Source organism: Trachemys scripta, chromosome 9, assembly GCF_013100865.1.
Source record: "Trachemys scripta elegans isolate TJP31775 chromosome 9, CAS_Tse_1.0, whole genome shotgun sequence".
NCBI lineage: Eukaryota > Metazoa > Chordata > Testudines > Emydidae > Trachemys > Trachemys scripta.
The window spans coordinates 76,324,612-76,352,397 of NC_048306.1; the positions used below are offsets into that span (position 1 = coordinate 76,324,612).

The 27,786-nt window shown below is 43.9% G+C and overlaps 1 protein-coding gene across 2 annotated transcripts; it reads right to left on the reverse strand.

Annotated features, from left to right (window-relative positions):
* Positions 1–415: 415 nt before the first annotated feature.
* Positions 416–27,786, reverse strand: TM4SF1 (transmembrane 4 L six family member 1). 2 transcript variants are annotated; one of them, XM_034781822.1, is made up of 6 exons: positions 27,615–27,786; positions 9,292–9,361; positions 6,610–6,699; positions 6,371–6,519; positions 2,584–2,764; positions 416–1,194 (listed from the first exon to the last, which is right to left on the reverse strand). In XM_034781822.1, the coding sequence occupies exons 1-6, from the start codon at positions 27,782–27,784 to the stop codon at positions 1,180–1,182; spliced, it is 675 nt and encodes a 224-aa protein (XP_034637713.1). In that variant the 5' UTR covers positions 27,785–27,786; the 3' UTR covers positions 416–1,179. The 2 variants fall into 2 exon arrangements, with proteins under 2 accessions (XP_034637713.1, XP_034637714.1); XM_034781823.1 differs by lacking the exon at positions 27,615–27,786 and having other exon boundaries at positions 9,292–12,013.

The following is a 27,786-nucleotide window of genomic DNA, read 5'->3' on the forward strand; positions in this document are numbered from 1 at the left end:
GAAAGAAATGGTGAGATCGCAGAAGAACTAAGGCCTTATGTACATAGGAAAAAGTTTGATCACTATAGCTCTACATTTATAACCCCATATGGACACTCTTCTAGTATAAGAGTGACTTTTTGCAGATTAGGTTAAACCCCTTCCCAAGTGATACAAGCTTAACTACAACAAGCCACTGTTATGCTGAACTAAGAGTGGCCACAGAGAGTTATAATTAAAGCACTTTAAATACACCCCTTAGCTTATACAAAAAAAAATTTCCCATGTAGACATGATCAAGAGAAACAAAACAGCAAAAGAAGGCAGAGGGGTTGGGGAGAGATGGGGGTGGGCGGAGGAGAGGCTAAAAGGCAGCAAAGCTCTAGGAGCAATAGAACTCTGGACCGGAAAGAAAACACTGACAGCGTGTGGGTGTATATATTCTATTTTATTGTCAAATAGAGAGGACAGAAGTTTGAAACAATCCAAGTTACTACTCCCCTCCCAACTCCCCATTTTCCTTTCTTCAGACTCGTCTTTTTTTCCTACTGTTCTATCTCCACGTCTTTCCTGGGGAGATAGGGCTCCTCAGAATGTGCCTACCCTTGTCTGTCCATTATTTGGCACCATCTGTATTTTCTGTTAGACTAGATGACTACCAAAAACATGGTCTTCGTGGTATTTGGTTTGACCCAATTAAAGCAGCCTTCCTTCTGTGAGTGACAGCTCCTACTGGGGGCTTCAAGGTCAGGATGGCAATGGAACTCTAATGGGAAAAGCAGCTTCTGTATGAAAATCAAGAACTACCATGCCTGTAGTGAGAAACTGTAGCCAGCAACACAATTAATCAATCAGTGACTTGCATTATGTTTAAATAAACCAATGAAATCCTTGTATGCAAGGTGTATGTTTATAATGACAAAAATCACAGTAGGCCAAATTCTGCTGTCAGGTGCAAACACATAATGACTATTGTGTTCTTTGGGAATCCTGCACATCTTTCCAAGAACAGAACCTGGTCCAATCTGTGAATTAATAGTGACAGTGCATAGTCTGGCAAGAAGAAATGTAACATGAATAAACTGTTCTCTGTATAATTTACAGTATGTGCAATACAAAACAAGACATTCAAATATGTTTTACAGAATACCACAAAGATATAATTACAGTGATTTTAGCCCATTTTCAGGTGCAGATGTTCTAGCAAACGTATTTCTGTGGGGGGGAAAAAGAATATGTGTTAAATGAGGGAGAACAAAATCACAGAATCACATACTTTGTTATAAAGAAATTAAAGAGAGATATCCTATCTCCTAGAACTGGAAGGGACCTTGAAAGGTCATCAATTCCAGCCCCCTGCCTTCACTAGCAGGACCAAGTACTGATTTTTCCCCGATCCCTAAGTGGCCCTCTCAAGGATTGAACTCACAACGCTGGGTTTAGCAGGCCAATGCTCAAATCACTGAGCTATCCCTTTTGTTAACTCAATAGTTCATCGTACAAAGTAAAGTTAAGGCTGTATAACGTGTCTTCAGCTTGTGGATCTCTCTCCATGCCCTCTAATCCTCAAAAATCCATTTATGACAGAGCCAGAAATATGTCTCAATGTCCCCAGTTAGATCATGGTGGGGAGTAGGAGTGAGAAAGAGACAACAGCTTCGAAGGTGCCATCATAATCTACTATGTCAATATTATCCATGATTAAAGCTGTGTGCAATAAACAGGAAACATCTTCTCAAAAAAAAAACATTTTAAATATCTGCATAAAGAATGCCTTTTGAAACATCTTTGAGCAGACATCATTATGGCTTTCGTTGCATTTTAAGGGCAATCAAGTTTTACCATCATTCTGTACACGATTTCTTTTGTTTTTGAGAACTTTGATCTTTTTCACTGTAAAAGTTGCCAGCTTTTTCCTTTCACAAAAGGATAAAAGCTATGGAGGACGGAGAGGCACAGTGAGGGAATAAAGACCTAGTGGATGCCAGGGAGAGTGGGTGTTTCCAGGATACTTGAGTGAACCTAGCGCAGCAGACTATAGACCTGCTTGTCTGGCATCCTCAGTTGGCCATATAGTGCTCCCACTGAAATCAGTTTGGCAGTTTTGCAGATGTTTCAGTGAAAGGTCAAAAACAAACTAAGCCACAAACCTATCATACAATTGTGTAATGTTGTAAAATGGGGGCAGGGTAGGAGATTAGGACAGAGAATTTTTTCCTTACCACAAGACTTAGTTCGTGCCTGAAGCATATACCTTATTCCCTGCATGGCTAAGGTGACCAATAATTTCAAAAGGTAGAAAAGGAGATTTCCTTCTCATGTGCATATCTAATTCCTTGCATGTAGCTGATCACTTGCCCAAAATCACTCCCCTTGTATTACAGTCAAATGCCCCAGGGTGTTTGTGAACGACGTGGCTCAAAGCTCACTTACTGAACCTGAGCTTCAGAAGAGGAGCCATGACAGGGAAATAATGGAACTGAATGTTCTCCTGGATTAGACCCTGATGTACTTTAGTTACTGGCTAATACATTAGGTTATATGCTTTTTATTATCTGGGAAGTGTGGTTGTAATCAAATGATCCCTTGAATAGATGCACTTACCTCTTCCCGATTACAGCAAACCCCACATATTCCTCCGAGAAAACCGTTGATTACTTGGATGGAACACAGAATTAATTCAATCCCCCCAAAGACCAGAAGAATGGAAAAGAGGGCCAAGTTCCATTCCACGATATTCCTTGGCTCCCGACACTCAGACCACCTGTCACGCTCAAGCAGATACCTGTTCATATCAATTAAAAATGTATTAGAAACTCATGATTCAGTGAAGCCTGTCACTCCCTGGTATTTAATGTATATCAAGAGAGCAGTTGCAATATGTGGACCTAATTCAGATACTACTAACCTTATAAGTGAGGATGAGGGAAGCAAAGGTTTGCTTCATGCAAAACTCCCTGACACTCTAGAATGCAGAGCAGTTATTAGGTATAGACTTTTGATAAACCTAGCCTTGATTTTGTTTTTAAATATAAATAGAGGGCAGGCACAGGGTTGTAGGGGACAGAGGTAGCGTTAACACACCTTTTTATTCTCCCCAATTCCAGAGTCAGACGGAGTGACCTGGTCCTCAGCATAATTTAGAGCAGTCACAGGGCTGCTCTAAGTTATGCCTGGCCATGGCCATGCCCTGGCCCTTCTTCTCCTAGGAATGGCTGCTAGGATGGGGGCTAGGATGGAACTGGTGTAGAATACAGCATGCTGGAGGTTGCCCTTTTGCAAGAGTGTAGTGGGGCGGTTATCCCGCTCCTGCCCTGAGCTTAAAACAGCCCTGGGAGAGGGCTGTGGCAGGGGAAAAGCTCGGCTGATAGGGAAAGCAGCCACAGCTGCAGCCAGTGCAATCAGGGCCCAGCTGGCCCTTGTAAGAGGGCGATGGGCCAGAAGGAAAGAGAGACACTTTCTAGAGGGAGAAGGACCTGGCTGCCTGAGAAGCTGACGAGGGTACCTAGGGTGGAGCAGTGCTGGGGAAGGGCAGAGGGAGCTGGGGAACTCCAGCCTAGCAAAGCTCCAGGCTGCAGGCCGAGTTAAGGGTCCACAAAAGAGTACTGCAGCCCATAGATAGCAGAGGCAGCTGGTCCAACCCCCCCTTGCCAACGATGAGTGGTTAACAGACTGTCATCTGCCCCAGTGAGCGGGGGCTAAATGGAGACTGGCATTAGCCACTGAGGTAAGGTAGGGATAGTGGGTTTGGGGTTCTCCTGGGAGGGTAGACCCAGAGTAAGGGGGTACTGCAGTGGGCAGAACCCCTGGACAAAGGGCACCGGGGTCCAGGAGAGACATGGGGGCCAGCGGCAGGCGTGACACCAGCCTACAGAGGGCGCTCCGGGCTGGAAGGAACTAATTCCCTGGACAACCAGCAAGAGGCGCCGTGCCAGTGAGTCGTTGTCCCGCCACAAAGGGACTTAAATGATGCGCAGCCTTTTGAATGAGCTGAGCGCACTGAACACTTCTCAGATGGGGCTCAGACCCTTGCAGGATCTGGCCCTTATTTTAAGATAGTGATTGCATCCAAAGGGAACTTTGCTCTCCATTTGTCACTGTCTTACATGAGACACTCTACTTGGTATCTGCAAACGCCCTTGAACTGCTCTGACCACAGGATGAACTCACTGTGTCCTAAAAGTAAATGCCTGCAGCTCCTGCCCAACTATCTGATCAGGGTATTCAGCAAAAAATGACTCATCTTCTCCTTTCTGTGCCAGTGAAAGCTAAAGAAACCATCATGACAAAAATAGCCAGATGTGTTCAAATCAGATTCTCTGCTTCAGGGGGCCAGTGGAATGTAGGTGCTGCTTCCTGATTCTCAGGCCAGCCAGCTTTGCTCTGGCACCAGACATGCACTGCTCTGGAAACAGGCCTCAAGGGACTACCCACCAGTAAGGTATTGCTGGAGTACGTCGTGCTCTGACCATGCATGAACTCCACACCCTTACTTGGAAGTGATGTAGGACTCAGCTATGCCAACTCTATGTTTCATGGGAACTCACTCCACAAAAGGAGAATCCCAAACTAGGGAAATCCAGGGGCTTTTGGGCACCTTTGTGCAGACCAAATAGTTCTATTGTGCGAGTATATATCTGGTCACACTTTTTATATTGAGGGTACCTTCAGAAATAATTTATTTTACATGCACTGTGTGTAAAGTCCAGGGTTTAAGCTTGGGAACATACCTTGGTATCAACTGCAACAGCTGGATAAATCTACCATATTGAGGTGGAAATGCTACCAAACCAAGATGTTCTAAACTAATTTAAAGATCTTTGATATGTGGCTTCTGCATCTTGCTTCTTAACTCTAATAACCCTACTATTAATCACCCTCCATGACACATGGTTTCTCAATATGCTTCAGAATCTTAAGCATTCAAAATCTATAGGATCATCAGGATAGTGTGTTTCTGGTCTCCCTTTTTTAAAACTGATTGTTAATAAAGTCCTAAAACTGTGTCGTCTGTCGTGGATTTCCACAGGACGGGGTAGGGGAAGGGGTGGGAGTCAGAATTTGGTTTGTGGATCTCCTACAGTTGCGTAGACAGGAGAGTTACATGGGTGATGCTCACAGCCCCTGGGAAGGAGGTTGTCATTCATGCTGAAACACTAGGGGTCTCTGATGATAAATGCAGCTTCTGAAAGAAGCACTATGATGACCACCTGCAGAATGCTAGGGAACGGTTGCTGGGCTGCTTGAGAAATATTTCCAGGCTATCGTGGCTAAAACGGGCCATATCCAGAGGCCTGTCACGCAGTGTTTCCTATGATAAGGAATGATGCTGCTTTGGCAGTCATTTTGTAAAGCTTCAGAGTAACAGCCGTGTTAGTCTGTATCCGCAAAAAGAAGAACAGGAGTACTTGTGGCACCTTAGAGACTAACAAATTTATTAGAGCATAAGCTTTCGTGGACTACAGCCCACTTCTGGGGCTTGGCTCCCAGGAGCATAAGTGCTGCTGGATGAAGGAGAAACTTTCAAGGTGCTCTCTGCCCAATATTGACTTTAGCTAAGTGAAAGGCCCGTTTTATCACCGGCTGATTATCCCAGGCTAACATACGAAANAAAAGAACAGGAGTACTTGTGGCACCTTAGAGACTAACAAATTTATTAAAGCATAAGCTTTCGTGGACTACAGCCCACTATCCGAAGAAGTGGGCTGTAGTCCACGAAAGCTTATGCTCTAATAAATTTGTTAGTTTCTAAGGTGCCACAAGTACTCCTGTTCTTCTTTTTGTAAAGCTTGGGATAGTTGTGAACCCCAGTTTACATGGTCTTGAAAATTCTCTTTCAGCCTAAGGGTACCCATCAGCTTTGCTGGAGGGGGAATAATCTATGAGCCAATTAGGTGGTGAGGCAGGGTGAGAGCTGGAGAGGAAGAGAGGGTGTGTGCTGCTTGGAAACAAACAGTTTATTGCGAACACAAATAACTTAGTGACCACATGCTGGTCCTGATTTCACAGGTGCTGACGCCTCTTGAAACTTTAGTGGGAGTTACAGATGCTTGACACCCCTTATGATCTTGCTCCTCAGCTGTACAGAAGATGATTAGGCCCCCAAAATGAGAATACAGTAAATCCATTAGTTTCTACAAAGATCAACAGCCTTTCTCCCTCTTGACTCGGGTCCAAAAGGCAGTCCTTATTCATGTGAGTAGTCCTATGGAAACAATGGGACTACTCATCTGAGTAAGGAGCAAATTAATGGGACAGTTTTTCCTCTCATTTTACACCAGTGCAAACCTGTGTCAGTGTAATTACCCTCCTATAAAACTCAATAAGCAGTATCAGGTCCATGGTGTTTATATACTGCAGTGCACAGCTTGCTGGTAAACAGACTACTCACCCTCCACTGGCGTTAGTGAAAGGATAGACCCAGTTCTGTTCTACAGCGGAGAGGCAGTAAGGGCCATGGGATAAACCTAAAGCTGAAATGATGAAACAGTAGCCGGACCCCAGGATTCCGATGATGGCGGCCAGAACAGAGGACAGCATCTGCAGAGTAAACACACAAGTGATTCTCAGCATTCTGACCATTCCCTCTGAGGGTCCATCCAAAAATGATTAAGCAAAAAGCTCACTTACTGCACAGCTTTTCCCACAGTTCTCATGCCCGCAGCATCCACAGCAATTATCGTGTTCTAGTCCAATGAACACTGCAGCTGGGAGGAATATCTACATAAAAACAAATAATTGTGCCTGAGTGTTTGGTAAACTACCCTACAGGCAGGGCTGTCCCTAGGGGGTGCAGGGCCCGGGGCGGAAGTGATGGATTCGTCTCTTCTGGGACCAACCAAGCCAGCCAATTACATTGGCCTGCGGAGCCCCCCAAAGCGCGGGGCCCGGAGTGAGGGGACCCAGGGTGGAAGTGACGGATTCATCTCTTCCGAGACCAACCGCACCAGCCAATCGCACCAACCCGCGGAGCCCCCCAAAGTGCGGGGCCCAGAGCGGACGTCTACAGGCCGTGCATATCAAATTCTGTCCTCACTTTGTTTTTATTTAGATTTATAATTTCACTATTTAAAAATTCTGCTTAGCCAATTCAGTCTTACCCCCATTCTGCTCAAGCAGAGTTCTCCCCTTGGCTTCAAAAGGGGCAAGACTAGGCTTAGGGATAGACTGTGATTATTCTTCCCTGTCAATCCAACACAGTTTTTGACACACTGTGGGTCAAATCCTGCAGTCCTCTCTCAGCGAAAGTGCTCAACAAAGTAGATGGGAGTTTTCACTGAGAGAAGGGCGGATTATGGTTTTGTGGGGTCCTGGACCAGAGTAAATGGGGGCCCCTCTGAACCCCTTCCACCTGCAGTCCCTCCCGCACCCAAGCTCCTGCTGGGGAAATGGGGTCAGGGCTTGAACCACCCCATCCCCTTGCCTAGCACTCCTGCCCGTGAGCAGGGTCGGGGCATGAGGGCTTGCCCCGCTCCACAGGAGCGCCAGGCAGGCTGAGCGGAGCAAGCCCCCGTACCCTGACCCCGCTCCCCAGCTGGAGCACCGGGCAGGTGGAGCAAGCCCCGCATCCCAACCCTGCTCCCCAGCTGGAGCACCGGGCAGGCGGGCAGAGCGGGTCGGGGTGTGGGGACACCCATTTTTCTGGGGCCTCCCAATTGGCCAGGGCCCCTGGGTATGGGCCCGTTGGCCCAATGGCTAATCCACCACTGACCACACTACTACGCTATTTTGATGACGTCCATCATTTCAACTATAATGAGGTATGATGACACTAGTTACTGAAAAGTAGTTGCAAGTGTTTTGTTTATACAGGATATCTAATATGAATGGAGTAAAAAAGCAAGAAGTTTCTATTATTGGTAGAACTGGGCAAAATATTCCATGTAGAAAATATTTTTCCTTTGTTTTCAAGTTCACAAAACTGCCATAGAATTGCAGAATTTGTGTGAAAACTTCTGATGAATTGACACCTCTCAGATTTTGCACTCTGAATCAGTTAAAATAAAAAATTCACACTTGCAAATTTTCAACCTGCGGTGAAAAGGGAGTGAGCAGCATGACCTAATGGATTAAACACAGAAACTGCTGAGGCCTCAGCCAATGGCTGGCCTTAGTCATACTTTGTACTCATAGCACTTGATAAACACTATCCAGTGGTTGCTCACACAATCCTTAAGAAGGAGGTAAATATCTGCTGTGAGCACTACACACATACTTTAAAACATATGGAAAAGTAAAAAAAAAAAAAAAAATTCTTCAATTGAAAACCACAACCAGGCACCTGCTGGCTCTTAAATGACATACTAGTGCCCAAATCCTCCAAAGACTTATTTAGGTTCATAACACTATGCACTGAGCAGGCCCATTAAAGTCAAGCTGGAAATAGTCACATAGTTAAGTAAGTCTTTTGTTAGTCTCTAAGGTGCCACAAGTACTCCTGTTCTTCGTTTAATGTAAGCTTCAAGGTCCCCATCTTGCAATCGGGATTTGCACTGATGCAGGGTTCCGCTCACATACAGCTCCTTTCAGAATCGGGGCCTAAATTAACCATCTGCTGCCCTGTAGTGAAAGTTTCAGTACTTCAGAAACAGCAGTATATCCTCCTTGCCTATTTCACTAACACACTTGGTAAGGCAACTCCCATCTTTTCATGTGCTGTATATTTATACCTCCCTATTATATTTTCCACTCCATGCATCTGATGAAGTGGGTTATAGCCCACAATAGCTTATGCCCAAATAAATATGTTAGTCTCTAAGGTGCCACAAGGACTCCTCATTGTTTTTTCTAACACACTGGTGTGACGATAAACAACTGTTGAATTTCCCTGAATAAATACCTAGGACATGGCAGCAGCCAATGCCTTCCAGAAATCTTAGGCACATTTGAAGAAATAGTTACTATTTTTAATCAAATATAATCATTTTAAAAAGGAGAATAGATTAACAGTAAACTACTTTTATAAAATACAATACAAACCCAGGGCCCAAACCTGCCAACATTTACACATGTACGTAACTTTACTCACATGAGTTGTCCCACTGAAGAAGCAGGACCTTATTTTGCATTTCTTTGTCATACAAACTGGGAATGCTCCCGAGATTTAAATCATGCAAGATGGCAGATGAATAGTATGATTAATAGTAATAATTTATATGGCATCACATATATGCTATAAAGTTACAGAGGTGTAAAGACTTGACAAAAAAGCAGTCAGACAAAAATCCTACAACTGACAGAGAAATATGAATCTTTAATCTTAATGTTCCTAGTAAGAAAACAAATTAAAACACGCTAGCTTTAGTTACTTACCAAAATCCCTCCTCCTATAATTCCATGAAGGCACGTCACATACTTGCTAAGCTGATGTTCTGAAGCGAATCTTGTTTCACCATTGGGAAAGTAAAGCAAGATGTTAGCCACAATGCAGAGGAAGGCAAGAATGAGCAACTTGTACCCAATGCACCTAGCACACTTTCCAAAACACATGTCTGAAATTCTATAGATCTTTCTTTAGTAGCTCAGTACTACCACAGACCAGCCTGTATGGTACCCATCCAAGTGAAAAAGTAAGAACAGGTTATAGTCACACCTTCTTAAATACCCTGGGTTACTTAGTTACCTGGATGATGATTACATGTCTACATGAGTGTCAGGCCTGGTTGCAGAATGCAGGAGCAAGATGAGAGGAACGTCACTGCCCATTTTAAATGAAACATTTCACAACAAACGAAACCCAAGGCAGGGAAACAGTATTTTCCCACAGTGCTGCTTTTGGCTTTAATACACAGTTTGGAATGAATTACAGTGGACATGATTAGGCATGAAGAACAACTTTATGCCATAATGAAAGCTCTTTTGGGAATCAGAAAAGGGTCAATAAAAATTAAAAGAAAATGAAAACCCGTTTCAAATTCTAGGTTTATGGCCTGATTCAAAACCCACTGCAGTTAGTGGAAAGACTCCAAGTGACTTCAGTGGGCTTTGTATCAGATTCTTAGTGAACATGTAAGAATAACTGAGCCTGCTGGTATTTAAGAATGTGTAAAACACAATCCCATGTTTTCATCAATGAATAAGAACTCATATGGCCTTGGGATGAAGCTGAAAGATGTCTTAAAAAAAAAGGCAGACATGCTCCTAAAAATGTGTCCTTTTGTATTAATTGTCATTATAGTCTAAATTCAGGTTTAATTCAGATTTGTTAGCGGCCATTTTTGTCACATCTATACAATGCAAATCTCAGTAGAAAATAGTAACTTATTACAAAAAATATTATTGGAATGAAAATGTTTGGAGTTCTGACTGCAAGAAATAATCTTAGGAATAGATAATATAGAAATAGCACATGCTAAAACACACTAGCTTGTAAAAAAAATTGCTCCTGACAGCGAAATATACTACAGTAAGGACATGAAAATTAGTCTTCCTTTAAGTAGTACATGGCATGTAGAGGAAAAGGACCTCTTAAAACTTAAAATTTTCAGACAGAGCAAAGAACTTGAAAGTGCTTTTGTCTCTTAGGCTACACAAGAGAATATCCTCAAACTCTGCAGAACAGGAGCAGAGAGAGAGACAGACAAATGGTCAATTTAAGATTAAACAGGACTGACATGAATTACATTTTTGGAGACTTCAGTGTGAACTATTAGACCCTCTGTGTCAGTGGAGTAAGGTGCAAAATTATTGTGTGAAGATACTTGTTTAAAAACATACGTAATGAATATTAGATACCAAGATGTGTCATTAAATCTTCATTTTTAGGGCAGTTGGTTTTTATTTTGTTTTTGTTTTTTCTCATTTCAACTCATGGAAGGTATCAGGCTGATACTGCTTCCATCTAAGAGTTATGGAGTAGATGTGTTGAAAAAGCAGTCCTATAATCAATGTACTTAGAGTCAAATCCTACTTCGTCACTCAGGCAATTTGATTTACACACTTGACTTCAATAGGCCTACTCACGCAAGCAATGCAAGCAGGCTTTGAATCTTTAAAAAAACAGTGAACTTTCTTGTGCAGATGTGGAGGCGTCATGGATCCTCCGGGTATTGTAACTTTTGGCCTTGGTAATTTCCTTCAATATGAGATAATATCCTCTGATTGTCAATAATGTAGGGTTGAAGTTATTGTGTGTGTTATCTTTGAAGAATTTAAACTAAATGTAAACATCATCCCTTAGATTTCCTCAACAGCAGGAGAGTATATACTCTAACCAGATGAATCTTCAACTGAAAACTCCCTTAATTGTGTTATATTTAATATATGATCTCTGGAAACCAGATACAAAAATCTGTTCTGTTAATAAATTGTATACTTCCATATTCTTAAAAGTAACAAATTACATAGGGTCAAGAATTTCCTATTTAATTTGATTTTAAAAGCATAATTTAATTGTGAATTGAAGTATTTTTTCCAGACCAAAGGAATTAAGAATGACAGTCCTTTTAGCACTAGAGATATCTGGTAATTCAATATATTTCTTCTATCCTGAAGCCAGTATTTGGCTTGTCAAAAACTGGAGTTTCTATTCTTATTGTCATTTAAGGGACCAGTCCTGCATTTAGTTACATAGACAGTCTTCCATGACACAACTAATTTACATGCAGGACAGGAGCAGAAAATACTCTTCTCAACAATTATACTAAGAGCTGGGATCTGATTGTGATCTCACTTCCACAATTGTGTACGTGATGAGCTCCTCCACTGAAGTTACACCACTGTAAGATCAGAATAAGACCTTAAGACTCGTATGCAAGAGCTACATTTTCCGTGCTTAGGATACAAGGACAACTGCTTACTTGCTCAGTTATAGTCTCATCTGCCTCAGTGAATTGCCACTCCTTTTTTTCTTACATAACTAACCCCATAACGATGTTGTCTATCTTGAAGATGAGAAACTCATGCCAGAAAATTACATAACATGTGATGTCAATAGAAATGCATAATAAAAAGAAAGAACTAAGTGAATTCTAGATTATGGCCCCAATCTTCAGCTAGGGTTGCCAACTTTGTAATATATAAAAAACGGACTCTCCAGCAGGAGTGTTGGAACCTTCCCTGCCCCGCCTTGTCCCCCCTGAAGCCTTGCCTCTGTCCCACCCTTTCCTCCTGAGAACCCACCTCATTTCGCTTCTCTTTCCCCCTCCCCCCGTCGCTCGTTGCTCTTCTCCTCTCTTCCCCCCTCTCCCGCGTGGGTCAGGAGGGACTTGCCTGCAGAGCCGGGGCTGGGAGCTACAGCTGCCTGACACAGGTAGGAGGCGGCCCTGGGTGAGTAGGGACTCGGTGCCTCCCTACCTGCAGTAACCAGACTTTGGGTGTCTGGTCAGTAGATCTGACCGGACACTGTCGGGTCCCCTTTTTGACCAGACTTTCCGATCAACAACCGGACACCTCGACACCCTATCTTCAGCGCTTGCCAAAGAGCACTTGGCACAACTCACTGCAGGGAGGGTGGGTGAGACACAAAGGTGGCTTAAAATGACCCCGCACACATTTCCACACTTTGATCTATGGCAGCTGGGGCTCACTGGGGCACAGAGATGACCAAGACATGCCCCTTGTTTACCCAACTACACCCTTGTGCCCACCTCAGGGAGCAGGTTTGGTGAAGGAGCCATTAGCGCAATTGCCCTTTAGTCAATGACCCCCGTATTGTTCCAGGTCTGGATCAGCCAATGACGCAATGCAGAGCTGATGTGGGGCCGGGTATGGCCCTCGTGTGCCAGAGATCTCGCAATGCCTAAGAGTAAAGGCCACTTACCTAAGTGCCTATACATGGATTTGATTTTTTAAGAGACTCTGAGTACCCAGCAGCCTCTTATTTTTTAAAATCTCAGTCAATGTTACTTTGTTCTTACAACAATAGAGGGCAGCTTGTTTTGTTTTTTTCCCCCCACAAAACAATTAGAGACAGACATTCTGTGATGCTGAAAGCAGGCACCAGACCGAGAAATCACTGAGCTAACTTTACACTCAGGCTTTGAAAAGCTGCATAGAGTATAATAAAGTAGTAACTAAATCAGTGAAGAAATAAGCTTTACAAATCAAGTAGGAGAGGAAGGATGGTCTTGTGGTTAAGGAACCAAACTAGGCCACAGGAGATCTGAGTTGAAGTCCTGGCTTCCCCACCAGGCTCCCTGTGTGGCCTTGTGCAAGTTACTCAGTCTCTCTGGGCCTCTGTTCTCCATCTGTAAAATGGGGATAACAGTAAGAGTGCCTTTCTCTGGCTTGTCTAACAAGGGCAGGGGCTGCATCTTACAATGTGTGTGAGGGTACGTAATAAAAAGGGGCCCAATCTCAGTTGAGGACTGTTGGCGTTACTATAATACAAAACCAGTTATAATAAACGAAAAGAAAAAGGAACTGAGGATTTTGTTAAGTAAAACACATGGCACCTACTAAAATGATTAAGCTTCAGCTGCAACTGCAACTAGTAGCTCTGCTCTCTAGGGGCCAATCCCTTACTAATGATGAGTACTTGTGACGTCCATTTGGCTCCAAGTGAACCATGCCCATAATTGGCATCCTTGATATCAGCAGCACTGCAAAAAAATAGCTAACAAAATACATGGGTGGTATCTTTGAGCCTTGCAGTTCTGTTATCTGAATTCTACAATACTCTATAATGCTCACAATGATATTGATAAGACATCACCCTGTATTAAAAATAAAATCAATGTCCAACTTAAATACAGGAAACAGGCCACCAGAGACATCCACTGTATCTGAATCAGAGAGGAATCAAGAAATAAATAGAGGGCCCCAAAGAAACTTGTGAGAACAAAACTGAACAACACCCAGGTTCCTAAGCAGGTCAGCCAGCCCATCTAAAATCAGTGGAGGAATCATTGTTGCAGTGATAAGAACTGGCCCTTGCTAAAGACGGGAGTCACACCCCTCCATATGTACCTGGATATTAGAATGAAAAGGCTGGAAAACACCCTAATCTACAGTTCTCATATTGCAAAACAAAATGATCTCAGCAATTCTGCATATGAATTGCTCTCAACAGCAGTACAGGGCAGGCATTGCCAGAAAACCTGTTCACCGTCTCCAGGAAAATTCAGAATGGACATGCTTGAACAGGACTAAGGAAATTTCGTTTTCATGCTTCTGGCCCATATATATGTGAAGAGAAGTTTGTGACTCATTCTGAGGCCATGAACACATCCTGGTAATAATAGCAATGCCATACCATTCCCCACAGCTCTGCTTTCTATTTAAACAAATGGCCCAGCTGACCAATATACCACATTCAGATACATATATCTGCCCTTCTATGCACTGACTGATGATAGCCTAATTCTCCATGTGCTCAGCTTTGCTCTTCATCACACTTCCAGTGTACAACAGTGACACTTATCCAAGAACTGTTCAGCATTTCAGCATGTTGCATGCTATGTTGTTATACAGCCAGCTTCACCAACAGGCATACATAGCCAGTGTTCCACATATTGTCTATAACAAGCAATTCCAATACATAATACCATTTGGGCAGTTTTACATGCAGATTGCAGATCATAATGTAATCTCAACTGGACCTGCCATCCTGAACAGTGCTCTAGGGCAGCTAGTCATGCACAGCAGACAGCAGCAAGTACATATCAAATTGTGTGACTGAGAGTATGTATAGCAATGCCTATCAGCCTCAATCACTGATGAATGCAGCCCAACTGGCTCTGAAAAATAGCTAATTTAGTCCTCATGTTTATATGACAACCACCTGTACCCTGCATTAAAAGTGATAAAAGGAAATATTTCTTTACATAATTTATAATTAACCCATGGAACTCATTGCTACAAGATACAATTGTAGTCAAGAGCTTAGTAGGATTGTGAAAAGGATTAGGTATTTGCATGAATAATGAATTCATTTCAGTTAGCTCGGAAAGAATAAAAACGTATAAGGTATGCAAACTGTCTTGGTTCATCAACAAAGCCATTAGCTGACAAAAATTAGGAAGATACTTCCCCTTTGGGCATCTTTCCATAATAATCTCAATATGGTTTTTCTTGCACCTTCCTATGTAGCATTGGGTACTGGCCACCAGTTGGTTGGATGTTATGTCTGAATGATACATCTGGGTGGTGTAGCTGGGAAAAATAATGCTGCTGCATCAAAGGTGGTTTTGTGATAGGTTGTGGAAAACATGAGCAATGCATTATGTGCATATTGGCATGGATAGGCCCCACAATACAGGTGTGTTTTTACAGTCTAACCCTCACAATTTTTATTAGGGTTTATTATGTCAGTGGTTCTCAACCTTTCCAGGTTACTGTATCTCTTTCAGGAGGCTGATCTGTCTTGCATACCCAAAGTTTCACCTCACTTAAAAGCTACTTGCTTCCAAAATCAGATATAAAAATGCAAAAGTGTCACAGCACACTATTACTGAAAAATGGCTTGCTTTCTGATTTTGTCTGTATGAAATTTTCATTTATACTGGTGCTTTTTATGTAGCTTGTTGTAAATCTAGGCAAATATCTAGATGAGCTGATGTACCCCCTGGAAGACTTCTGCATACCCCAGAGGTATGCATAGCCCTGGGTGAGAACCACTGTATCACGACTGGTCACACGCGCACATTCTGGCTCAGACTGCCGCCAAGAGTGTCTGATTAATATGCCATCACCTGTTACCTCCACAGCATGGAGCCTTTCAGCCAATTGTTCAGAAAAGAGCCCATAATGACCTCTGGCACCTGCCTCCATCCACAGCTTCTCCTTATACAAACCGAAACAGACTCACACCTGAGCAGCCAACCTCCCAATACACAGGTGCTACATTGTTCACGTTTTCCACAACCACCCATAAAATCTCTACGCTGTAGCTATTATTTTCCCCAGCTACACCGCCCACAGATGTATATCAATCACCGCACCCTGCAAAAGAACTCTCAATGGGGACCTCAGTTCTGCTAACATCACAGCTGGCCAGGCTCGCCTGCACAAAACTGACGGCAAAACTTCCATATTATCCATGGCCAATTAGTTGATTCAGCCAAGGAATTCTAATGTAGTGGAGGTACCAACGCAGCCCCAGCACCAGATTTCTTTGGAATGTCAAACAAAACTGGATAGTTATTCCACAAGTAACATTTAATGTACACACATCCCTCTTGCAGGGACACAAAAGCTACTTTGAACAGCAGCACAAACCAGCCCCCACAAAGCTAGTATAAATCACTGACAGCTACATTACATAGGAACTACATGTTAAGTGTGCAACATAATTGCAAAGTATGGCTGCACAGTACCATGGTGTGTGTGCTATCCCATCCCATCCCCTAGAACTGGAAGGGACCCTGAAAGGTCATCAAGTCCAGCCCCCTGCCTTCACTAGCAGGACCAAGTACTGATTTTTGCCCCAGCTCCCTAAGTGGCCCCCCTCAAGGATTGAACTCACAATCCTGGGTTTAGCAAGCCAATGCTCAAACCACTGAACTATCCCTCCTCCTCCCCATTTAATGCTTAGTATGTAAATAGTAAAGCTGTTGGAAAATAGTCAGCAATACTAAAATTCAGCAAAGAACAGAAAAAATAATTGCAGTGTTTGTCTCACCAGCATTATTAACCAGCCAGTTTTGAAAAACTGCAAGGTTACTGCATTACTCACTCTCTGAGTCTGGGCTCTAATGATGTAATGCTGCTACTGGAATTATTTTTGCTAACGAATTCTGTGAGTGGAGTTCTGTGAATCTTATTCTGGATTGGTCTTGATAGTTTAGGGAACAGCCCAATTCTCCTGCTTGGGCAGCTGAATTACACTTCTTAGTCATTAGCTGTTTTTAATTTTTCTTTCTAATTTGCCTTTGTCCATTTTAATACTCTTATTGAGTGTTCTGTTGCATGTGATGGTGCTATACAGCCAGTTTCACTGATGCAACAACTACATAAAGTGGTCATCATTGGACATTAACTAATGCCTTGGTACAACCGCCCTGGGATTCAGAATGCTCTTAGAGCCCTCGTTCAGTGTTCTCTGGTCAAATCATCTGTTTCAACAAGAGCTACTTTTTGACCGTGTGTATGTCTGACTGTGATGTTGCATACAACACTGTACCCATGCCAGTGTTTAAAAGATAAAAGCAGAGATCTACAGTAGCTTGAGCTCTATTCCTATTTCTGCCACTGATTCACTGGGTGACTTTGGACAAGTCACTTAACCAGTATGAGCCCATTTCCTTATCTGTAATACAGGGATAGTAAGACTTGCCCACCTTTCTAAATGGCTTTGAGATTCTCAGATGAAAGGGGCAATGCAAGTGCAAAGCACTATTATTAATGTACTGCCAGGGGCGGCTCTAGGCACCAGCGCACCAAGCGCGTGCCTGGGGCAGCAAGCCGCGGGGGACGGCCTGCCGGTCGCCGTAAGGGCGGCACTCAGGTTGCCTTCGACGGCATGCCTGCGGGAGGTCCACCGGTCCCACGGTTTCGGTGGCAATTCAGCAGTGGGTACGCCGAAGGCGTGGGACCGGTGGACCTCCCGCAGGCATGCCGCCGAATCCGCGTTACCAGCAGACCTCCCGCAGGCATGCCACCGAAAGCCGCCTGACTGCCGTGCTTGGGGCAACAAAATACATAGAGCCGCCCCTGTGTACTGCAAGCAACTTTAACTACATAATGTGCATGGTAGTGGCAGCGTGTTAATCAGCACAGACTAGCATATTGCTGGCACCTCCTGGCTGTGTAAATTGTGTTCCCCCAATGCAAGTGGAACACAAATATGCTGATACAGTTTCTGCATGTTCATGGTGGTAGCCATGCTCTGCAGAATCACTCCCTTTAGACTGAATGGCTCTGAGGCTAGCGCAATGGACTGGGAGCAAGAAGAGCTGGGTTGTACTTTTGGCTCTGCCATTGATTTGGCAAGTCATTAAACCTCTGTGTGTCCATCTGTAAAATAGAGACATATTAACAATGGGGTGGGGGGAACATTTGCCCACCTCTGCAAAGTGTTTTGAGCTCTATAGTTTAAAAGGGATCAGTCCTGTTAATCATATCAGAAAAATTGTACCTGTGCTCTCTTTATTAGCGTAGGCTACTTCAAGTAGTAGAAATTAATAATCAAGTTCCTGATGATAGTTAAATGTTTTTCTAATTATTTTTGCTGGATAATGCCATAACTACTTCTTTGCAGTGTTGTTGTAGCCCTGTTGGTCCCAGGATATGAAAGAGACAAGGTGGGCAAGGTAATATTTTATTGGAGGCATAAATGGTTTGAAGCAGGCAATTAAGGGGAGCAGGCAGTTTGGTGCGTTACAAACTGTAGTAATGAGCCATAAAACCAGTGTCCCTGTCCAGTCCATGGTTTTTGGCGTCTAGTACAGTTATGAACATAAATTCCCAAGCTTGCCTTTTGAAGGTGTTATGCAGGTATCCTTTGAGGACAAATATTGAAAAATCAGTTATGAAGTGATTGCTTTGTGAAAAGTGTGTGCCCACAGATGATATGGGTTTTTTGTCTTTTTCTGTGTGAGTTCATTCAAGAGCATAGTGATTGTCTGGTTTCACCCACGTAAGTTGTTATTGGGGCATTGATGGACTGGATGAGGTACACCACTATGTGCTTGCTATCCTTAACTGCCCACTTGAGTGTTGTGTGCAGGGAAAGTGCTGGGAATTTGAAACATGGTAGCCACCTCCTTCTCCCACTTTCTTAAAACTCATGGAATTTATAGCCATTCCTACCTTCAATGCAGTCATGGAAAGAATATTTTATTTGTGTTAACAGACTTGGACAGATTGGAGAAAACTGCTAAATATTGATTCCATTAAGACTGAGTTTCAGATTAAAGTTAATTTCAATTGTACAAGTAGCATTTTATGAACTGATTTAAAAAAACAGAGGTATTGACATTTTAAAACTGATAAGTACCATTTTAAACATTAAATTGAAGTTTATGATAATTGCATTCTATACTGAAGGGCAGCAGAAACGTACACTTGAGAGAAAAATACATGATATGTTAATGGAAATGGTGTTTCCCTAAAATGTCTCTTAAAATAAAGCATTGTTCCTTACTTTTCATGTACTTTTCCCTTATTTCCATGCAACAAAGGTGGTCACTCTAGACAGGAAACCAATTCTTAGGGCACTTTGGGCAATTCATTTTCCCTCTCCTTTAGTTTATATTCTCTTTCAATTTCTAAAGCACCTGTCAAAGTGTCAAGGCACAAAACAAGATAATCAAAAATGAGCTACTGTGGTCCAGGAATGGACTTTATTTAAAAAAAAAAAAACTCCCTTGTTTGGGTGAGTGTAACTCTTATAGCTCTTTAATTAGTTTTCCACAAATATGCTGCAATAATTATCTGACATTTGCTGTTAATATTTTTGCCATTGTTAACTAGAATAATCATAGAAAGTGAACACAGGCAGAGGGAATTCATTTAAAACTTCAAACCAAAGTTCACACAAATTTTAACTGAAGCATTTACCCACTCTGCTTGCTACCGATTCCCCAAGCAGGCTTCAAAGAGATGATTAAAGTAAGCCAGATTAGACTCTAGGAAAACATCCCCATATCAATTTTTAATACACTTAAAATTTGCATGCAGTGCTTGTACACTGTCTTTGGAGAATGAGACCCTTGATATAAATTGTGCAGTGTTTAATATCTCAGAGTCCTTTGGTAGAAACAAAACATGAAGTTGATCTGAAACTGGCTGATGGCTGATCAGTCAGCACTGGGATAAAGAACATAGATCAGCAAGGCTACTGCTCTGTTGGGCTGCAGGTTTTCATGGCCTGTCCAGAGGATACTGAAATGAAAGGCTCTTAAATAAGCAGTGAATCCTTCTGATGTTCTGCCAGACATTCCAAAGGACTTACATTACTTACATCCTGCACGTGTCCTTGAGGCTGCCTGAACCCACCCATTACTCCAAAGGAGCACAAGAGGTCCCCAGTGTCTGCTGCAGTAGCAAGGGCAGGAATGATCATGTGGTACGGCCGTTTTCTTGGGGCGAGGCAGTTCAGGTGACTGGGAGATAGTGAGAAACTGGATCCTCTATTCTAGAAAACAAATACAAACCCTTACTAATAGAATAGACCCCCTGGGATTGCCAAACACGATTCATCTGGCTGGACAAGAACCACGCAGCCTAAAGTAAACATGTACGAGAGTTACTAGCTTTTCAAATTGTTGGCCAGCTAGCCCACTGACTGACATCACACATGGCATCACCAACATGTACCAAAAGCTGTGCAGCAGCGAGAGCAGCTCACAAAAGCTATTCCTATGCAAGACGTGGAGCACCCAAGTAGGCTCTTGGATATAGGCAGATGAGACTATACCCAAACAAGCCCACCCATGCACTGCTGAGGAAGATAGCCTGAGAAATGATCATACTAAGTACAGTGAGCTGCTCTCAAATGGCAGCATTTTAATAGTGACCACTGTAGCAACTGTTTGGGCCTAGCATCATGCCACCGAAGTGTGGGGTCCGTGTCTGGGCCTCATCACTGAAGTCCGTGAAGGTCTGTGGCGCTCCTGCTCCCCACTAGGGGTAAGTTTGGCCTGGGGATACAGTCAGGAAAAAGTCACACGTAGAACAGTTAGTGCCAACGTAGTCGATTCAAGAAAAATATACAAGAAGTATCATGCCAAGAAACAGGTGTATTACAAATGCCCTGGAGCTCACAGATTCAGTCTTGGGGTAAAATTTTCAGAAGTGCCTAAGTCACTTAGGGACTCAAGTCCCATTTTCAAAAGTGACTTAAGCACTTAGAAGCCTAAGACTTCTTGAACGTTAACAGGTGTGAGGTTCCTATGTGCTCAAATCACTTCTTAAAATGAAACTTAGACTCATAAGTCATTTAGACACTTTGAAAATATTGCCCTTAGTCTCTATTTTTTTTATTTTTAACATGATAAAATTGACCATTTTCTAATATACAAGCAAGAGTTCAATCCAACCATTAAAAGCCAAATGGTTCTTTAATTATAATTCTTTAATTCTAGTGTGATAGGTAAGGAAGGTGGGGTGGAATAGGGCAGGGGCAGGGGAACGTGGGAGTGAGGGGAGGGGCGTGGGGCACTGGGGGAGGGGGATGAGATGGGGAAGGGGAATCGTGGGGGAAAGCAGGAGCCTGGCATGCGGCATCCCCTCGGCAGCAGCTGGGGCTCCCCGTTAAGCGGGCTCATTGAACTGGAGCAAAAAATCAGACACCTGGCAACACTACCTGGACCCCCTTCCGCCCCCCCCCCAACTGACCCCCAACCATCTTCACTTGGATCCCCTGCAGAGTTCCATTCCCCCTGCACCTGGAACCCCCCAATGAGCCCCTGTGCATCCAGATCTCCCACTGAGCCATCCGCACCCAGATTGCCCCACACAAAAACCTCTCACCCCACATGTGGTGACGACGCAGGAAAGGAAACAGAACGCCAGGTCTGTGGTAGCCGAAAAGCCCCTCTACCTCCAGGAACTTTTCCTGGGGCTTTTATTCTTTACACTTCCCTGCTTACAACACTTCTCATTGGTACAAATCTTGCGCATAGAAAAGCCAGGCAGTATACATGCACATAAGATAACGAACCCATCTCTTGAGCGCGTGAACACCAGCTGCGAGGGTACAATCAAATCAGCCAAATAAGTTTCCCAAACACAAACGCTGGATTGAAGGTCACTCCTGCCTCGTAGCCATGGGAGCAGTTTGCTGCGCCTGTGGGCTGACGATTCGGGAGCTATGCATCCCTACACCCACACCTGGATCCACTCACACTAATCCCCTCCACACTTGGATCCTGCAGGACTGAGCCTGCCCACCCACATCTGGTGCAGAGGGGAAGGGCCCCCGGGTGTTTCTCGGGCAGGCCCGGCCCTTGCACTGTGTCAAGGTCAGGTGCAGTATCACTGCCGAGTCCCTGTACCGCTGGGGGCTTCAGGGTGGTCTCTCACCTCAATGCAACCAGTGGCCTGTGCATCCCCACTGCCATACTGGAGCCACATTTATTTATTGACAAATAAAATATGCAGAATTTTAAAATATTGTGTGCAGAATTTTTATTTTTTTGGCACAGAATTCCCTCAGGAGTATATAGGGCATGAAAGGTACTTTAGACGGCAAATTCTCGAAAACAAAATATATGAAATAACCTCCATTTCTCAATAGTTTTGGCAATATTCACATATATTTATAATTCATAATCTCCCAATTATTAATTTCTGAACTGCCACTTCTAATCTTTACTTCTGTTTAATGCATATTACTTAATGTGATGTGGCTTAGCCATTTTGCTAGAGAAAAGAACAAGATATTTCTATATATGTTATCTAGATATAACACTTACAATCTATTATGGTTCTGCTCATGTTCCAAAGACTTTTTATAATACAAATTCAAATGAAAATGTACACTCTAAAAATATAAAATTTGAATCTATCACAAATGTATAACAATTTTTCTTGGCTGTGGGGGATAAAATAAAATTTGAAAATAAGAAAGGTTTCAATTCCATATCCATTGTTACTTATAGCTAGTATTAACTGGCCAGAAATAAATTAGCAAAGGCTAATTCATTTTCACTGCCCAAGAAATGATCCAAGGAAGAATGTATGTAGTTGTTTATGTAGGAGAGTATTGAAAAATCTACATGGGTCCCATTGTTCTACTTGTTAAAAACTGACTGGGCATGTCATTACGGTGACCTGCTGACCATGGCCGTTTATGCTATTAACAGTAAGTGTCAGGCAAGTCTGAGCTTGAAGCATCAAACTCTGTTTATAAACAATTTATCATGCTAACTTGGTATAAAGCCAAAGAAATACCTATGAAGATTTGTTTATTTGTTTTTTAAACACTGCAACTCATTTCACAGTCTGATCTAACTTAATAAGAAAATATATATTAAGAAATGTAAGTTTAGGATACTGTATGGCAAAGCACTCTAACTGCCTTTTTAGAGAGTTTTCATGCAGACTAAAACATGTTATGTTTGGAAAAAATGTCTCACTTGTAAAGTAAATCCACAGCCACCTGGTTCCAGTCCTATGCCAAAGCCCATATAGTTGCTGTTGATGAAAGAAGAGTCATTGCCTTGAGCATGGACCACAGTGAAGTAAACTGTATCACTTCCTACTGGTAGCAAGTTTCCTTTATTATATTTGTCACTGGCTATAAAACAGGGAAAATAAAAACCATTAGTGTGCAACAAAAATCACTATTTTATGGCCCAATTTAAATTGCATCATAAGGGTCGCATGTTGCTCATCTTACTCCTACAAGTAATCCTAGTTGAAGTCAATGGGAATATTCCTATAAGTATGACGAGCAGCATTTGGCCCTGAATTTTTTGGTGTGGGTTTTGTTTATTAAAACAAAGGGCCAGATTCAGGTCTCTACTAGTATAATCTGGATTAACTCCAAAGCCAATAGAGTATAACGAAGATTAGAATCTGCCCCAAAAGGTTTCAGAGTAGCAGCCGTGTTAGTCTGTATCCGCAAAAAGAACAGGAGTACTTGTGGCACCTTAGAGACTAAGCTTATGCTCTAATAAATGTGTTAGTCTCTAAGGTGCCACAAGTACTCCTGTTCTTTTTGCCCCAAAAGGGACATCATGTAAAATTCAACTGACATCATTGAAAGATAAGGCCCAGGAAGGATCCAAAGTCTGTAGTCCTTTTATGACCTAGGTAAGGCCTAGATCAATAAGTGGTTTCTATTGTATATCCCATGTTTGGTTAAGTACAAATATAGCACTGCCAACAAATTTAAGTAAACACTCTTATCTAAAGTACACAAAAGCAGGTTAGCACGCGTTGGTACTTTAAAAAAAAAAATCACATTTAGAAATACCCTATTTTAGTCACTGGTCTCTTGAATGTTGAGACCCGTCATAAGTCTTTCACGCAGTTCATGCAGTTCATTACTTTAAGAAATATATTAAAAATATCCTTTAAAACCACCCTCAAACCCCTGGCTTCGCTATCAACTAATGGAATTATTTCTCAGACATTTCAACTAGAAAGAGGGACATGACAGGGTTGTCCCCTCATCCCTCTTTTTTAATGTCTCACTTGAACCACTGGCAATAGACATATGTCAGCGATTGAAGATGTAACTATAAAGAGGAAAAAAATACAAAATCGGTTTATAGGCTGATGACATTTTGGTACTATTGAAGAATCCATCCTCATCAATCCCATCATTATTGAATCTAGTTGATATTTTTAGAAAGATCTCTGGTTTTTGCATGAACTGGAATAAATCACAAGCAATGAAAATATCCAAAAGACCAGCTCCTTCTCAGTTTCAGCATTTTCTATTTCAAATATACAAGGAAATATGCAAGGTGCTACTATCTATGCTAATCATCCCAAAATAGATTTGCAACACACAGCGAATGTTGGAGATGCAAACAGTCACATGCCAACCATTCACACATCCTCTATACCTGTCATAAAATGCATGTGGCCTGGAACACAATATTCAGTGCTTTCTCAAAAACTTAAAGCATTGTTAATCTTTCCTTCCCCAAGCTTGTGTATTTTACGGGTGCTGGATGAGTTGGTATTACATTGAAATAACTATTTTAATGGCCAAAAGAGTTATTCTGAGAAAATGAAAATCTGAAATTCCTCCCTCATACACAGACTGGCTTAGTGAGCTCTCTACTACTGCGTTAATGGAAAAAATGACTGTTGAATAGAAACATCTGGAAAAAATAGGAGGATGTCTGTTCACACATTGCATACTTTTGCAGTTTATTATATATTAGTCCCTGATACTCATAGGTTATGTTCTCACTTATTTATCTTTTTAGTCACTTTAATAATTGATGCCTGCATGACCTCTATGCGTTCTGCGGGGGAAGAGGGGGAGATTGTTCAGTTTTGTTCTGTTTTTTCCAGGCTTTACAAATAATGAACACTGAATTTTGTTTTTGTATGGTATTTCCATCCTGCACATGTATTTATATATGTTTTATTTTGTGTTTATATTTTATATAAAAACAATAGAAATAAAGTTTAAAAACCCCACCCTAAATGTCTATGCTTAAAAGGGCACTGTAGAGTTTGACCAAAATGTAAACACCTCCAGCCTCCAATGTGTTATTCCTTCCCTCCTGATACTAATAAAACTATTAGCCATACACATACATACAAGAACAGTGTTAAAACTCCAGCTGGTAAGCTGGATAAGCCACCAGCGATGTGCTCAGGGAGCCAGATTTGTTGCAGGTTTCAGAGTGGTGGCTGTATTAGTCTGTATCGGCAAAAACAACAAGGAGTCCTTGTGGCACCTGTGAGACTAACAAATTTATTTGGGCATAAGCTTTCATGGGCTATAACTCACTTCATCAGATGCATGGAGTGAAAAATACAGTAGCAGGTATAAATATACAGCACATGAAAAGATGGGAGTTGGCTTACTAAGTAGGGGAGTCAGTGCTATTGAGGCCAATTCAATCGGGGGGGATGTGGCCCATTCCCAGCAGTTGACAAGAAGGTGTGAGTATTAGAGTGAAAATTACTTTTTGTAGTGACCCAGCCACTCCCAGTCTTTATTCAGGCCTAATTTGTTGCAGTGGCTTATGCACTGCATGTCACACTGTCTCTTGTTTAGTCCCCTGCCACCTTTATTCTATACTAGCTGGGATGGGACTAACCAAGAATAGATTTTCTCCCACTCTGTCAGAGCAACAAAGTCAGAGCCCGGGAGTCTGTTTTGCAGAGGATTAGGAGTTTGAGTGTTTAAGTCCTTCTTTTGGAGAGCTGGCAGATTTTTCAGTATCAGGGGCAGTGGTGTATTTACATATGCAGCAGATGGGCCAGTGCCCTGGACACCAGCACTTGAGAGACAAAGAGAAGGGTTGCACAGATGATTTTTCTAGGGTTACCATACGTCCGGATTTTCCCGGACATGTCCGGCTTTTGGGGGCTCAAATCCCCGTCCGGGGGGAAATCCCCAAAAGCCGGGCATGTCCGGGAAAATCGGGAGGTCAGCCGGGCCGGCGGGGAGCCGGGTCAGCCGGGCCGGCGGGGAGCCGGGCCGGCGGGGAGCCGGGTCAGCCGGGCCCGCGGGGACCCCGGCCGGCGGGGAGCCGGGTCAGCCGGGCCCGCGGGGAGCCCGGCCCGCGGGGAGCCGGGTCAGCCGGGCCCGCGGGGAGCCGGGTCAGTCGGGCCGGCGGGGACCCCGGCCGGCGGGGAGCCGGGTCAGCCGGGCCCGCGGGGAGCCCGGCCGGCGGGGGGCCGGGTCGGCCGGGCCGGCGGGGCCCCCGGCCGGCGGGGAACCGGGTCAGCCGGGCCCGCGGGGAGCCGGGTCAGTCGGGCCGGCGGGGACCCCGGTCAGCCGGGCCCGCGGGGACCCGGGCCGGCGGGGAGCCGGGTCAGCCGGGCCCGCGGGGAGCCGGGTCAGCCGGGCCCGCGGGGACCCCGGCCGGCGGGGAGCCGGGTCAGCCGGGCCCGCGGGGAGCCCGGCCGGCGGGGGGCCGGGTCGGCCGGGCCGGCGGGGCCCCCGGCCGGCGGGGAACCGGGTCAGCCGGGCCCGCGGGGAGCCGGGTCAGTCGGGCCGGCGGGGACCCCGGTCAGCCGGGCCCGCGGGGACCCGGGCCGGCGGGGAGCCGGGTCAGCCGGGCCCGCGGGGAGCCGGGTCAGCCGGGCCCGCGGGGAGCCCGGCCGGCGGGGACCCAGGTCAGCCGGGCCCGCGGGGCCGGGAGCCGGGGGGTGCGCCGGGCCACCGGGGGCCGGCAGTGCTGGGCAGGCCAGGGGTGGTCGGCCGGGGCCGGCACCCCAGGGCCCGAGCTGACCCAGGCTGGAAACGCCGGGGGGCCAGCCTGGGCCGCGCCTCCTCCCCCCACACCCCCCTTACCTGCTTCAGGCTTCCCGCGAATCAAATATTCGCGGGAAGCAGGGGAGGGGGCGGAGACTTTGGGAGGGGGCGGGGTTGGGCGGGGGTGTGGGTGGGGCTGGGGGCGGGGCCGTGGGCCGTGGAGTGTCCTCCATTTGGAGGCACAAAATATGGTAACCCTAATTTTTCATACCTTGTGTGTTTCACTATGGCCTTTTGGATGGCTCTCTGATCACAGGGATCAAGATACAGGGCCTTTTCTTAAATAGAGCAGGCCAGGGAAAACATTCTTAATTTGGACCCTGAGCAAGAGAGAAGATCAATCATCATTGGGTGACTTTTACATTAAATTGTTTCAGGGATTCATTTTGAATCAAACTTTGAGTCAAACTTATTTTAAGATATCTGGGCTACTCTCCACTTTTTACACGCTATATATAGTGCATATTTTAAATAAAATCCACTCCTTGATTGTAATAAGCCATTATTGCCCTAAATAAAAGAGAAAACTGCCACTTTTATCTATTCATATGTTGAATCATGTTTGATAGTTTCCTATCACATTTCATTTTATCTTTTAGATACAACCTGGGCTAACGACGTAACACAAACAATAAACTTTTTGTACTTTACACTGAATAGTTTAACACAGGGACAGATTAGGGTTAGAATAAAAGGATATTCAGACCACAGCATATGCAGAAATAAACTAAAAACTCCAACAACTCTTATAAATAGAGCCTACTTAATACTATAGAATGGACTTTTCTTTCTCACCAAGATCAGAAATGTACTTACACTACTAATCCACAAAAGCAAGCAAAGGAAGAAGCCTTACCTCTGTAAATTAACTACCCCCAAGCATCCTTTAGCATATGTTTTAGAAAGAAGTTCTTTTGTAGGTACTGGAGCTTTGTCATGGTCAGCACAGAACCAGAAAGTAACAGAGAAGCTGAGTTTCAAGGCTTCAATCAACACATGTAAATAGTCAGCAGTGTTATGGCCCATGT